The 15,472-nt window shown below is 40.6% G+C and overlaps 2 protein-coding genes across 2 annotated transcripts; one reads left to right on the top strand and one right to left on the bottom strand.

Annotated features, from left to right (window-relative positions):
* Positions 1–12,070: 12,070 nt before the first annotated feature.
* Rps11 (ribosomal protein S11) lies at positions 12,071–13,428 on the top strand. Its single transcript, XM_072012611.1, has 5 exons — positions 12,071–12,106; positions 12,365–12,490; positions 12,579–12,784; positions 12,979–13,125; positions 13,325–13,428. Exons 1-4 carry the CDS (start codon positions 12,095–12,097, stop codon positions 13,100–13,102), a joined length of 468 nt encoding a protein of 155 aa, XP_071868712.1. The 5' UTR covers positions 12,071–12,094; the 3' UTR covers positions 13,103–13,125; positions 13,325–13,428.
* A 639-nt stretch (positions 13,429–14,067) lies between these two features.
* On the bottom strand, positions 14,068–15,374 carry LOC139992073 (lysM and putative peptidoglycan-binding domain-containing protein 3). The gene is made up of 3 exons (XM_072012605.1): positions 15,234–15,374; positions 14,858–15,068; positions 14,068–14,786 (listed from the first exon to the last, which is right to left on the bottom strand). The coding sequence occupies exons 2-3, from the start codon at positions 15,062–15,064 to the stop codon at positions 14,250–14,252; spliced, it is 744 nt and encodes a 247-aa protein (XP_071868706.1). The 5' UTR covers positions 15,065–15,068; positions 15,234–15,374; the 3' UTR covers positions 14,068–14,249.
* Positions 15,375–15,472: the final 98 nt, after the last annotated feature.

Genomic DNA, 15,472 nt, shown 5'->3' with positions numbered 1-15,472 from the left:
CGGTGAACCACGGCGATCCGCGGTCGTGAGATAATTATGGAAATGAATTTCGATCGTTAGGGAGGCGTGGATGCTGACTTCTCTGTGACACGACCTGGCCTCGGCCGAACAGACCGCCTACCATCATCATTTTCCCCACAATTTTCGTGCCTGCGTGTAAACACACCGAACGGTATATTACCAGCCACTCTATGCCTTCCAGCCACCTCTCCTCGGGCGAGTACCAGCGAACGACCTTTTCCAAGACGATCTACACATCTCGCGGACTTTCCTATTTAATTACAATTTTCAAACCACGCAATTTGGAAAAATTTGAAAGCTGGTTGATAATCATCTCGTTGAACGCAGGTTTAACCATCGACGATTAAAATATACAACTTGTACCGAACAGATCAAAATATCGACGGTCGTTGAACAACTGGGTTATCAGGTAGATGTTTCGTGGAAATGTTTATTTTCAGATCAACGTGAAATACAACGAGAGTCACTTTTTTATCGCTTGAGTGAGGGGAGACGGGCAACCTCGGATTCCTGACGATCGATCTTCACTTTGATCATTACTGCGTACTCTCTTCGCTTAATTACGTATAAGCGTCGTTAAGATACCGCGGTAGAATTAATACGCGATTGGTGAAAAGATTGACAGAGGGTCGGGCTATCCTAATCGTACGAGCAAAGGACGTTAGGCAATATCGCCGGTTGTTTGGTAAAATCACGGTTCATGCAAATGCGGAGACACCTCCGAACCATTACGCAAACTACTCGACGCTTTCCGGACGCATTAGTGCGGATTGGAGTCGTTAAAAGCATCGTGAATAAATTACGCGTGCAATATCCTATCTTTCCGAGCCGGAGTAATTACAATCTCCTTCCACGAATCTTGCAAATATGTCTCGCGGATGAGATAGGCGAAGAAGAAGGTGCGCTCGTCAGCCGACGTTGAATATACTTCCGATTCGTGTAAAAATCGTACAAATGAATTGGAAGATGCTACATTCGTGTGAAAAATCTACCTGCTTTTACGGTTAACTCGTGTATCGAATAAAGTACTATGGGGCCATAAGCTGGTATTTTCACACGTTAATAAATCCTTCATTTTTTTAATCACCCGCTCTAACTGTAACAAAGCTTCCGACAGAGCAACGTATACTTCACCGACAATTTCACGATTTGTAAATCTTTTCTTCTAACACACCCTGCGCTAACATCTACGGCACACCACGTACGTTCGAGCAACGGTCGAAAAAAGAATTTAACAGGTAAGAAAAATTGAAGGAAGACGTGGTGGGACCACCGAGTCGGGCCAAAGTCGCGCTAGTCTCCAAGGAACCGTATTTTATCTAAAAGCTCGATGAAAAATAGTTTTGACCCTGCGGGCTTTTGTCATCTGCATAGAAAGTGGATGCTCTGGCGTTACGTGCGAGGGTGACAGAGAATGGTCCGTTGCCACGATGCGCCGCTTTAAGTCGCTGTTAAGACCGTGGTCCATTGATTTGGATCCCGTTACGGTCACTGTGTTTTTCAACCACCGTGGTATATACGTACATGATACTTTTTAAGTAGGCGTGTGTCAGCTATTCTGGTTACATCCGATCTTTAGCGTCGTCATTACCGTAATCGCGGTTAATCGTGTTTGCAATTTTCTTTCGTACTCACGTGATCCTCGCCGCCTCCGCCTTCGACTTGTTCGCTGGCTGCTCGACGGATGGTTATTCATGCTGCCAATTAGAATGGTAATTCCGTTTCACCCTCCATCGGGCCACGAATAATTCGATTTCTCTCTGGTGGTGTGATATGCCGTGGCCTTGACATTGTGACCTATAGATCGAAGGAGATTAGAATAGAAAACCAACGACAGTTTCTGGAAAGAAGTCTTTTAGCTAGGTCAGAGTTCGCTACTTGGCGAGTATTTTCAATTTTACCGTTAATTAAATAAAAGTTATTCCAAATCTAAAGGCATTCTAAGCTGATCTCTTTGTAGATTCTCGAGTTCTACGAAATAAGCAACGATTTCACAATTTTGGCTCGCTACGTAGGCATAGGTTTCTATCCGTACGATACCAATTGCGTATCATCGAGGTTCTAGAAAACGACGTGGAAAAGGGATCGTCGAACGAGGACTAAATTCGCGATGGTTCGATAAAATCTTCGGTTTCGCGTTATCACCTGCCACAGAAACTTGGCACCGCTCGCTTCAATGGCTTCCTAACAGTGTACAACGCCACGAGGAGAAACCTGTTTGTCATGTAGCTCGTTCTCTGGATATATTAACAGCGTTCTGTTGCTCGAGAGCCACGGCTTAAAGGAAATCGTGTTTCTCGTCGGACGCTCTCCGATATTACGCGTCTCACAATAAAACTTCCTGTTCCTATGAATGGCCCGTGATCCTTGACCCTTCCGAATTTACCAACAATTACGACCTCCGACTCTTCACTCCCGTGTGAATTAATTACACAAACTTTCTCTGATTCCGAGCGTTGCTCGTTATTTTCGACGAATCGAGAACGCTTCGATAACCCCGTCATTGTCCATAATTGGACAGCGCAAGGACTCTCTTGTTCGAGTTTCGTCTTCCGTTCGAAGGAAATGTTTACCCAAGCGGCGTTTATTCAAGAACGGCTCATACAAATACCTTTCACTTCACGATCTCGTACAAACAATTTCAGACGACTTGTCGATGCCGTCCATCGCGCCATCGCGTCTAATTTTTTCGCTTTAAATGCGATCCAACTATTTAATTGCTAGAAACGTCGGACTATCGTTGCGCAAACTTCCTTACTGCAACGATAAGAAACACCTAGATCCTTACCTTGACAGAGATAAAGAATTTGGTTGTTTCGATGATCGATTGGCCTGATCTTTCGATATCGCTGTGTTCACCTTATTGATTGGATTTTCATGGACTCTCTTCGCGTCGATTATACGGTAACAAATGATACTTGTCAAAACGGTCTGTTCTCAACTGTTACTTCGATCTAATCGCAAGTTTTGTGCAAAATCTGATCGAATCTTCGATACTCGGATAGCTTCTGCGACTAAGTGGGAATTGCGACCGAATGATAAATTTTGCCGAGCAGAGACTGAGAAATCGAACGAGAACTCGCTTAGCTTCGTGCGACGACGACACCGTTGTTTAATTATCCGTAGCGCGATAGGAAGGAAAAATAAAACGATGGTTGAAAGCGATACTTCTGACCAGATTCGAACGAACGCGCGACCCGTGACGCGATGTCGTTTGTCACATCCTATATCTGCATCCCCGATTTTTTTTTCTCAATTTTTCAAACGTCACCGGGAAGCCCGTTACCATCTGACACACTCGCTGCTGGTTCCCTACCAGCAGTTCCAGTCTCGCATAATTTTCATCGCGAGAGATGTATGAATGTTGGTTGGGAATGTTCGCCGGGTCAAAGTACGGGTCACCGTTCGTGTCAGGAGGAAAAGACTGAGGCAAGCGACGCGTTAACGAATGTATCTGATTGTACGATTTCAACCCTGGCAAACCACCGTACAAGTCCCAGATGAATTGTTGGATCGTAAAAGTATATCTGATTCCGTAGGAGGTCCCGCTATTAACGTCCCGGTTTTAATAGTATTTCAACTCTACGAGTTTCCTCGTTTACCGTTTCTTCGTTTTGGTAGTTTAGCGATTTTCCCTGTTATTCAACGTATCATCACCGTGTAATTCAACGCCGTGTTATAAATGCAAACGTCGGTTTATCGGCCTTTCAAAGTAACAAACTACCTTGAAATTTCGTCTCAGATCGAACAATTTAAGTTGCTTCGACGAACGATTCATTCGCGACACGTGGAAACGAGGAACGCCGATATCGAGCGTTCAACAGGTGGTTGCGCCACTAAGCGGAATTACTACGTCGATTCGCGGTTTCGCGCGCGGTCATACGCTGAAATGATAAATGACGATCTCCGGTGGTTCTGCGGACGCGTACCGCGGACGACTCTATCCGAAGCTGTCACTAACGAGCTGTCGCACGCTGAATTCCGCACGGTGGCCGTGACGCACGCGATCGCGTCGATCTGTATCGGATATTAATTTATGCGAATCGTCCGTCTGCTTGCAAATTTTAAACGAACGCACACCGCGTGCCGTTCCATGGGCATCGATCGCGCGTCTCCAGGAACATTTTCTGCCTTTTCCTTTTCCTCCGTTTCTTTGCTTTCGTTCCTTTCTTCTTTCTCTTGCCAGGAATTTATTTAACGATGACACGCGTCTCATCGTCAACCTCTAATCTCATCGAATCGCCATCGTAGAGCGAGTTTACCATCGTTTTATTAGTGTATTTATTACTGCGAGTCGTTAAGAATCTTGATACGAGAGCGATCTACGAGAGATAACGTCCTTGAACGAGGTATCATCCTTGGAGATGCGATTTCTTCCGTTTTTTTCTTAAGTTAATTTAATGTATCGATTCGAAGCAGACCTATCGAAGCTAATAACCGTTCAACGGTATCGAGTTGCGTAAAAATCTGTCTATTCATGGAAATATTAACAAAGAGTTGCCATCTGGCAGAAATAGCTACGAGAAAAATGTGCGACGTATGCTGGGTTAAAAGATGAAAAGTAAGGTGAAGGAACGCTTCGACAACCACGATGTCTCTCGTATTACGCTGCAAAGAAACGAGTTGCCACGCTGTTGCAACCGAACGTACAACATTTCCTAGAAGATTAGTTCTTGTGACATAGCGAGAGTTTAGCGAGAGTAATCTAGATTCTAACCGGCCGAGTGATTTACTAATCTCTTCCATCGCTGACGGCAAAATGTCTATGCTCCCCGGAAGTTTAATATAAACATTAGGTCGGTCGTTTTGCGCTATTTGTACGCCCAGGGGGATGTAACCGGCAATCTCATCGACATCCTACACTTAATTAAAGAAAAAGAGCGTTTCGTGCGTTGCCGCGAAACCACACGAACGTTCTCAGCTACGATTCGATATCGTAAATACCGGCAGCGCGATCGCCGGCTTCTTTTTCTTCCGCTTCTTTCCTTCTTCTTTTCGTTTCGCTGCGTAAATGATAATGCCGCGGCGCTGCAATCGCCATGAATTATACACCGTTTGCATCTCTTTTACTCGCCAGCTACGGAAAGGTAAGCGACGAGTCGAACCGAGCATTTTCGTTACCCCCTACTTTCGTAATACGAAACGACGCTGCATGATCAACGATAAACCTATTTCAATCGAAGGAAGGCCACCGATAATCAAGCGCATTCCGGTAGGACCTCGACGCGAAGAAATCATTGATACGAACCGAGCACCGTCATCCACCAAAGGAAACGCTCTATCTTTCGAGCTTTCGATCCAACGATTTACGATTTACGATTGCGAAGAAAATACACGTCCGATTATCCCTTAGAGGCTTTAAATCCACAGGCTGGTGGTTCCCGGTTTCCACTCCAGCCACTGCGATCACCGTAATTGTAAAAGTCTAACTTCCTATACTTAATTACGGGTACTGTCGTTTTAATCGACCACCGTCCCAGCGCAATCAAGCCGCGCACAAGTCAATACGGTGCGCAGAGTTTAAAAACCAATCCTACGAATCATTCCTTACGCAATAAGCCCGCGCAACACGCAAACGAGCTCAAGGCAAGAAACGTTCCCCTATGTATACGCACGGCGGTAACCGCTTTAAAAACCTCCTCCCGAGTGTTAATTTCGCAGACGGCGCATAATCTGCCGCGTAACCGCGCGTAACTACGCGATGTTCGCGCGGAACGCTTAGACCGCGTTGCGATGCGCGACCTGGCTATTCCGATATCTCGCGAACGCGTACGAATCGCTTAGAGAAAAAAAAAAATCACGCGGTTAGGTCATCGACGTCCCATCGATCTCTGCTCGCAGCATCCCTCCTCGCCGTATAGACACCATATTGTTGCTGTTCCTGGTTCGCCTGTAATTACTAATTACAGAGGCCGACAGAAGTCACGGCTCCGGAAGCGTGCAGCTCGCCGCGACTCTCCTCGCCCTTTCTCTCCCCCTCCCCCTCGCCTCTGTTTCGCCGCCTCGTTGCAGCCAACATTTAATATCCTCGGCAGAATTGTCTAATACAGCCGACTCATTGATTGGCAGACGGTGGAAGCTAGTTACCCAGCTGTACGTTCCAACCTTAGGGACGAAGCTGCGACGAAGATTAAATTTCCTGTATGATACGGCCGGATTCGCGAGTTCCGTGTACGAGAAAAAACCACCGATGAATATGCAGAAGGAAGCTGCATCTTGATTTCGCGGCATTTCAACATCGGCTTCCTGAGCTTCCTGGTGAAAAAGCAGCCCGAGGTGTGTTCGAATAGCGTAGAACTCCAGACTTTCCACTTCTTCGCGAGATTAACCTACACGGATGGATGCATCGTGGAAAAATTCAAAGGCGAATAGCATTGTACGCTAAACGAATAGTATACAAATTGGAAAATTAAAGAAGATCTTGAATAATAAGAGGAGTACGTGACGCTTGGGAGGACGTAACAGGAAAGCGGTACGAATGGAAGAAGAAAGAAAAGATACATGGCATTGTCCCAGCGAATCTATTGATCGCTTCTGCCGAATTCCGAGTAAAATCGTCGCCTTGTTTCTTTCGTCTTTCCTTCGCCTCCTTTTGCCACTGGCAAGCGGAGTGGCTTCTATGCTTTATCGATACCGAGCTTCGAACACACCTCGGCGCAAGAAGATCGATCGTTGAACAGCCGAGCTAAATGACCGAACGAATAACGGAGCAGCGAGAACCGCGAAGAAGATAATTCAATGAGAAACGCAGATTTTTCTCGATTCACGCGGATGTTGCGCGTCGATCGGACCAGACGGAAGCAGCGGGTCTCGTAGCTAACTTTTTCTTAGCTTTTTAGTTAATTAACGTGGACTTGCGATAGAATTCTACTAACGGTCCAAGCTTTCGCGACGCAACTTTCGAGAAATTTATGTAATATCGATGTTAGAGTAAATGGAACAGCTTTGCTCTCGATTTTATTCGTGGTTGGTTACGCGGCTCGCTGAAATCGTTTCAGAGATTACTTTCGCCGTCGATGGTTCGACAACGCGTATGGGAAGAACGCAGTTACAATCGAACGTGTTCTTATCGCGAAGGAATATCGCGAGCTTCGGCATAAACTAGAATCTCACTGATTTGTATTATTTTCAACCGCTTTCTTCGCTAGCTTCCTCGATCCTTTTCGTCCTCCAAGTAATTTCAATTATCGATCAAAAGGATTACCAAACTAAAGATAACACGGACGACTGATAAGAGCGTAGCACGATCTCCGATAGCGAGGGACGTTCCTCGTCGAACGTGGCATCGATTCAGAAACTTAAATCCTCTGTCTTCGATTAAAATCTTCTATATCTAACGCGTTCGAGGTTCCAAACGAATATCCAGCTTCCGAACGACGAAAAAAGAATAGGGGTACGGCCCTATAAACGAAGGAAGACGGAATGGCCGAAGCGTTATCGACGTTTTGCACGGACGTGCACCGTGCAGCGTGACCGTGAAGCTAATGGTTTCTGTCATTACACGAACTACTAATTATCGAGGAGATTGATGGAACGCGCTGACTATTAAGTGGCGGGAAATGATACGCGGCGAGCCGGACCCTGCTAACGTACAAATTAGAAACGGATGAAATAAGGATCGTTAAACTTGAAATCGATAACTTAGACGCAGTACCGTTCCACGATACGCGGTTTCGTTTGCGAATACGGCCTTTATTTAATTAAGTTGGCTTACGTGAGGCCGATTCGCGGGAACGAAACTCGCATTGCCATCCACCACGCAACACGCACGCGAGAACTCTTCCGTCGTCGCAATTAAACCTCCAACCGAGATCTAATCGTGCAAACTACGCGCACGCTTCCTATCATCCGCGATAAACGAGCTCTACGGGGCTATTTATCGATTTTCTCGACGTTAGATGGATTTTCCCTCGAAGGGAATCGGAAAACGATTCGCTTCGGTATTCTTAAGCATCCTTCGAACGATAAGTCGATAGTACCGTTGTTTAAATTCAAGCAACTTGCCCGCCACTTCACGTACGTACGAGCCAGGTTACTTAACGTACGACAACTCCAAGTTGCGAACTTTACAACTCTTTTTTTTTTTTTTTTTTTGTATCCAGATACCAGACTACCAGTTTGACCATTTTCGAAAGTGCACGATATCTCTAGACAAGCTGTACAAGGATACTTTTACCATAAGCAAAGTGTAGCCACGTTCGAGTACGTGCCAGTGTTAATCTGATGGTCCCTTAAGGCGAAACTGCCGACTAAGGATACCACGCTCGTTATTGGAATTCGATTCTGCTAAAAATTTCTTCGAAGTGGCTGTAACGTCGGCGTTTCTAGGAAGAAAGATGCAGCAGCCACGGTCGCGTTCGAAAGTCAGGTCAATGCCAAACTATCGGTCGAAATATTTGACGAGAGTCGTAGCCATCGAGAATATTTACATAGCCAGCAGGCATATGCTCATCATCGTCGTTACGAAGTTTAGAAAACACTTGGCCGATACGTACGAATGTTACGATACAACGATGAAAAAAACTTGCTCGACGTAGGAAAAAGTTTATTATATAATATTTGCCTGTGTAATATTAACGACGAGCAAACTACTAATCGAAAGACACTCGGAGGCTTCTTTCGATCGAACGATCGAGGTCGATGAATTCTAATAAGACAAACGAAAAATCATCTTTCTCCGACGATGCACGTCCCTGAAACAGCAAGCTGATTCGATTCCTTGCCCCGTTACCAACGATTTCGTGTCTTACAAGAAAGTAACCACGAACCATTCGTTCGTAGAAAACAGGATTAACGCGGTTGTCGCGCAAGAAAAAGAAAAAGGGCAAGAATAAGGAAAGAAAGACGGCGAGGTTTTTTCATCGAACACGTTTCAAACGACTATCGACTAATTTCAAGGTTCGATAATTTGCCAACGCACGGCTCGGCTATGCCTTTCGAAAAGCCGTGTGCTTCGTCGGATAGATTGATCATCGTTCGATTGAATAGCAATGGTAAATAACGAGCGTACGTCGAAACACGCCATCGTGTAATACGTCTGTTATATTCGTTAAGCGCGGAAGTTTCGAAGATTCTTCCGCTTAATAACACATTCTACAACTGTCTGGATGCGGGCCACGGTTCAAGGATAATCAATTTGTTAGCCGTACCATGAATATCCGTCACGTTCTATCTTCGATCAAGCACCTTCCAATCCTCCTCCGTGTTACGTAAAAGTTGGAGAGAAAAGTCGAATCGTTGAGCGTGATATCTTTTTCTACGCGCTGTTCTTTCTACGTTTTCAGCTTTTACGAAGTAATTGTCCGCGGATAAAATCGAAATGTCGTTGAAAACCCGCAACGACGTCGCATCGTTGGTCTATGAACCTCGTGGATCAACCAAAAAGAAAAAAAAAACAGTATACAAAAGGGAAAAAAAACCGCTAACGGCCCTTTGTTGCCGGACAAATGATCAACGCGATTTGCATTCGGCCGAGGCAGAACTAATGAAAACGCTTCGGAGAATGTAGTCGCGCCTCGACTCCCTGTCGAGGAGAAAGCAACATGACGAGTTACGCGGAGGATAGTCGTTCAGGAAAATTGAAACGAACACGGCTAGATGCTTGGAGCGGAGAATGTAAGATTGCCAATTACACGCGGTCACACGTGTGTCGTAGGATGCAGGTTTTCGGTGTTGAGAAACCGGTACGGTAGAAATATTCGTACGGTTCGTTTGTCCGCACTCTGTTTACGTGAACCAATTAGCCTATTAATAGGATCGTTCGTTGGCCGGGAACTTGTACGATCGCGGCATGTTAATAAAGATAAATCGATTTCAGTTAGGTCGATTTCAACCATTGCAAGTGTAAATATGATACGATCTGTTTGTAACAAGGATTAAACGATGCGTTGAAAAAATATTACATCTTCTTTGTCGGATGTAAGTATCGGATAGTAAATGGCGAGGATAGCTGGTAAACTTCTGTTATAAAAAGCATTCGCTTATCAGAAATGTCCTGTCCTCCCACGTGTTCGAATACGCAAGCTTCTATCGCAGATGCGAACAGAATTACGCCGGTTGTTTCGTTTGAAATTCGAATTTCAATGTGAAGCTCGCGAACGTTCGCAATACCTAGATTTGAATTTGAAATTTCAATCTGAAATTCGAGTTTCAAGTTGAATTTGAATTTAAGATACGACCGGTTTTCATCGTCTTTAAGGATCGATTCCGGATATAGGATTCTAAGTAATAAATCTAAAGCGAAACCGTAATACGAGTCGTACCAATCGAAACAGCTATTATTTTGTATTGTATAAGCATCGTTAAACGAGCTGCGGCAATTTGTATGAAATGCAACAATGAAATAGAAACGAGAATGGAAAATTAGTTGGATCGCGGTTTGCCGTTCACCGCGCTGTTCGTAGAATGGTAACTAAGGTGTAGCCGTAGCCGATCAACGAAAGCGTGACAATATGCGGAGAGTTCAAGCAATGACATTGTGATTGTTTCGATCGATTCCCACAATGGCAATGACGTGTGACGCGATAATGGAAGCTCGCGGTTCCGATTTCCACTTACGAAACGACTACTTTTCCCCGATCGTACTGTTATAAAGGTAATAGAAAACGTAATGTTTGGTATCTGTGTTATTCGAGCATGCCCTTGTATCCAACGATAAGTAAAACGATCGTTCGCTTTGACCTAACAAAATATAAAGTTCGTGAGATTTTATTCAAGATCATTAAGGCGATTGATTTCAAGGTTATGGTTGATTTTTTATAGAATCGTATAAATTATTATTATGCTACGGAGCTCGAGGAATATTGTATCGTTGGGTGGTGTGGAGGGAAACGAGCGATCGAAGAAACAGATTACTTCAGATTCGATAAATATGTATTCGTTAAACGAAAATGTTAATAAAATTGCAAATGTTCTTTTCGTTTGCTAAAAATTTTTCATTCGCTTTAAGGTTTTAATACGTAGTATCGATTTCGTTCGTTTCCTTTTTAACCAGCGTGATGCTGCCATCTGACGGCAAAGAGTCTAAACGCCACCGAGAAAACTGAATTTGGCGCGTAAAATATTTGTAAAAAAGAAACCAACGAATGTAAATGATACTTACGATTTAATAAATTGTAAAGATTTAGAAAATTTGTGTTACGGAATGCCATGATTAATCTGCGGGCTTTTATCGAAATTCTATATCGAAATTGAATAAAAGCTTGTTTCACCTACTTAATGTTATAACGTGTACTTTACTCTCGATATTCTGTATATTTTGGCATATTAAATACATTCTATATACCTTGTTGCACATCCGCAGTGCAACAGTAACGTTTACGGCTTACAAAGTATCAATCCGTATCAATGCTGTACGAATAAACAAAAATGTTCACTCACCGCAATTGCGTTGTAAACACAGGAATGTGGTATAGAACGACATGTCTCTTTGCGCGTCAACTCGAACAAATTGAATTATCCACGACCTACGCACAACCGCAAAAAAAACGAAACCAATCTTCACGGCTGACCACTGTGATCTGTAACAAGTTGTAATTTGTAACGGTTTCGATTTCTATCTGTAGTTCGATCGATCGATTCAACTATCGACTGAATTTAACTTCATGTACTAAAAATAATATTGTATTGATAGAAATTATGAAACATTGAATATATTTCACTAACTGTAGTTTGAAAAGAAATCTGTCTAAAATATTCAAAATATTTAAATACTACATAGTAATTTTATAGTTACAGCAACGAATATAATTTTATACAGCTGTAATTGCTCTTTGTAAGTAGCATCGCGGCATATAGACGTAATGTTCAGCAAATATAGATTTTTAAAGCATTATACATACTAATTATAATAAATACATATTCAATTAAGGTGAAATAGTTGAAATTGACTAAAATAAAGAAATGCGTCGTACTACTTACATATAAAAACCAAAATTCAAGTCCGTAGGACCAAGTAGGGCGTAGATCGTTCAAATAACAAATTATCTTCCAATGTTGGTACAACTGGAAATTCAACGATAGAAAATGAAGTTGGTCATCCTTCCGGATTCGATCGCTCTTTCAGTACTACAAGATGGCTGATCAGGTACGTGTGCGATATTAATAATAACAATATGTATCTTTTTTATATTCACCTTCATTATTTATTAACTATAATTGTTACACAATCAATTTTATCGTCATAGTTAATAATCGGAGCAAAAAGTTGACTTCTTAAAAATATTACAAAAAAAGTTGATAGCGTAACCGCTGCACGTGGTTAGACCATTCGAATGCACTGAGTATTCAGGATACTTTGTCATATGCATACGTGTGTAATAATGAATTGTGTTTTTGCTTTTAGAGTGAACGTGCGTTTCAGAAGCAACCCACGATCTTTCTTAACCGTAAGAAAGGTCTGGGCCCAAAAAGGAGGAAGCCAATGCGGTATAGCCGCAATGTAGGTCTTGGCTTCAAAACACCACGTGAAGTAACTATCCAATTTAACCGAGAAAATAATAGAAACTAATAATATTTAACGAATGTGTTATAATTTTTCTTTTAATATTATTTTTCAGGCTCTGGAAGGAACTTACATTGACAAAAAATGTCCATTTACTGGTAACATTTCTATTAGAGGACGCATTCTCACTGGCGTAGTACAAAAGATGAAAATGCAAAGGACTATTGTCATACGTAGGGATTACCTTCATTATATCCGAAAATATAACCGCTTTGAAAAACGTCATCGTAACATGAGTGTTCATCTGAGCCCTTGTTTCAGGTTAGTTCCTGTATATCCCTTGATTATTTTAAAAAAGTTGTTAAAAACATGTGATGATATAGACGACGGTCTTCTGAATTATAATTTGAAGCAGCTTATTCGTCTTCTGAAGAAAAAATGGATGTTGTATTTATCATATATAAAAACCTTTTTTTTATATATATACATATATATATTGTTATTCTTTATTACAGAGATGTTGAAATCGGTGATGTAGTAACGATTGGAGAATGCAGACCTCTCAGTAAGACAGTCAGATTTAATGTTCTGAAGGTTTCTAAGGGAACAGGATCTAAGAAAAGTTTCAAGAAATTCTAAGATTATGAAATTCGTAAGCTATGGTTAGTGATGGTGTCAACAAATTTTTTATATGTTAATGGAAAAAAAAATCGAAAATGTAGAGTGATGAAACTAACGACGGTCTTCTGAATTTATTAAATTGAACGAAATTACACCGTATTCTGAAGATCTTTAAAATACAACTTCGACATACTTTTAAAACAAAAACTCGATATTTTACACTTATTTTATACCTTACAGGTGAGATTGACAATGACAGAAACAGAAGAGAGAAGAAAAATGACCATCTTCATTTGTATCTTATAATGTTACAAATTAATAAATAAAAACATTTCTATACAGGACTTCTTAATTTACGCAAAATATTATTTTAGTGTTATAAATTTGCAATTACACGTTTGAAACGTTATAAAGCAAGACGTAAATACGTGTTAAAAAATATATTTTTATAAATTTCAACGAGAAAGACATTTTATCAAAACAATTTTTACATAATTTCAAAGCTGCTTAATAACATGCTTATTGTCGCAAGAGAACAGAATTCTTCTTTATATTATATACTTAATTATAATTATCATTATCAATATACGAGTGCATCACAATTGTCTCATAATATCAACATATTTTTTTTTAACAGCATTGATACAAGATAATATCAAATATTTTCATATTACATGAATCGTCAAAACATTAACAGAACTTAAAAAGGATATATATGATATCCATTAACACTTTTGTACAAGATCATTACAAATAGCTTTGGCGATTCCTATTTTTATACGCATGATGTTTAATACAATAGCGGAAAAAGTTCACAATTATTGCCACAATATTGTATTAAACAGATAATCACAAAGGCACTATATATTGTGCTATTTAATATTATTTCTTGATTTTTCTTATTTGTATATCATATAATTAAAAAATCTCATTTATACACTTTAAATATCATAAAATAATATCTTCTTACTCTTTCTTCGTTCGTGAAGTATTTTTGTTAGCCATGTAATGACACACTTTATTTCTTAATACAATCTCACTTATGTAAAATAACATAGTCACCTATGATTGATTGTTATTGCAGGTTATAACTACAATTATTGCTGTAAGTGTTGCTAGTACAATAAATTATACTTATTGTAATAGCCACTTGTTAGAAATCTAACTAATGATTAGTAACTGAATGAGTTTTGGATGAAAATTCGGCTATATAAAGTATGTATATAATAGGTCCTGCAAAACCTAACAATAAAGAAAAACCAAGAAGTTGTGTCCAGGATAATCCACAATCATCACCAGAACATCTAAATGTTTCTGTTAAATGAGAGCTTTTTGTGTTACTCTCTGCCGAGGTAAGTAATTGGTCACATTCTGAATTGCTAATTTCTAAAGAGTTACCACTATTGAATGATGATAAAGGTTCACAAACTGAATTTAATATAATTGTATTAATTTCTGCCTTTGGCAATTCAATTACAACAGGATTTTTTATCACATTTAATAATGGACCTTTTGTTACTACATTTTCTGTCTCTTCACCAGAACTGGATATACTTACTTTGCTTCTATCTGCCTGGCCACTCTGGTGTTGTTCTAAAGTCTCGGTCAATAAAGAAAATGGTTGTATAGGTACTTTTATGAACCGTCTTGCATGTATTTCATTCTCTTTGTGAATCTTGTTGATTCTCTTCAATTCAGAGATCTAAAAATAGAACTTCCCATTTGAATTCATTGCAATTTATTCTTGATTTTGATCTTTTTTTGTGTCTTTACCGTGCATCTATACCGTAATGCCAATGCTTGTAACGTATCTTCTGATTTAAGTGGAACATTTATAACTTCCACTTTACGTGGTAATGATGTAGGTTTGTTACGTTGTTGCAAAGGAATGTTTTCTTCGTCTCCACTATTTTCATCATCCGAATACAAAAAGACATAATGTGGGGAACCATCCCTTTGATTTCCACGTTGATAAACCATTTGTCTGAAAGAAATTGCTTTGCCATATAGACAAATGTGAATACATAAAGGCAAAATGTAACAGGAAAAAATTTCCGAGGGAAACATTATTTGAGTCATCTTCCAATATATAATATATCATATGTGGTCTGTCAAACGATAATCTACGATTACCAAAATTGTTTATTACCTCACAGCCTCACGCTTCTTTCTTTTCCTCAAATTTTCTTTATTATTTTTTATTGCTCGTTATACGTATCATTCAAATCCGAACGACATTTCAAAACAGGGTTGCTATTTAAATCTTGTGTCGATCGTACACGAGATGTAACTCCTTGCACAAGTCATACATATGTCTATACATTATATGTACACGCACATACTATAAAGAGAGGTTAGGGTTTCTGTTATGAATTCTGTAGTAACATA

The sequence above is a fragment of the Bombus fervidus genome, chromosome 11, assembly GCF_041682495.2.
Source record: "Bombus fervidus isolate BK054 chromosome 11, iyBomFerv1, whole genome shotgun sequence".
In the NCBI taxonomy this organism is placed as follows: Eukaryota; Metazoa; Arthropoda; class Insecta; order Hymenoptera; family Apidae; genus Bombus; species Bombus fervidus.
The sequence above is the reverse complement of the archived record's forward strand: the minus strand, read 5'-3'. Positions and strand labels throughout refer to the sequence as shown.

What these genes read in the sequence shown, in the direction of transcription:
- LOC139992073 (XM_072012605.1), bottom strand. Translation starts at nt 15,064, where the DNA reads ATGGTTTATCAACGTGGAAATCAAAGGGATGGTTCCCCACATTATGTC. An exon ending in CATTACGGTATAGATGCACG is followed by an intron (nt 14,787 to 14,857) that starts GTAAAGACACAA and finishes TTCTATTTTTAG; the next exon opens with ATCTCTGAATTGAAGAGAAT.
- Rps11 (XM_072012611.1), top strand. An exon ending in GCTTCAAAACACCACGTGAA is followed by an intron (nt 12,491 to 12,578) that starts GTAACTATCCAA and finishes ATTATTTTTCAG; the next exon opens with GCTCTGGAAGGAACTTACAT. An exon ending in CATCTGAGCCCTTGTTTCAG is followed by an intron (nt 12,785 to 12,978) that starts GTTAGTTCCTGT and finishes TCTTTATTACAG; the next exon opens with AGATGTTGAAATCGGTGATG.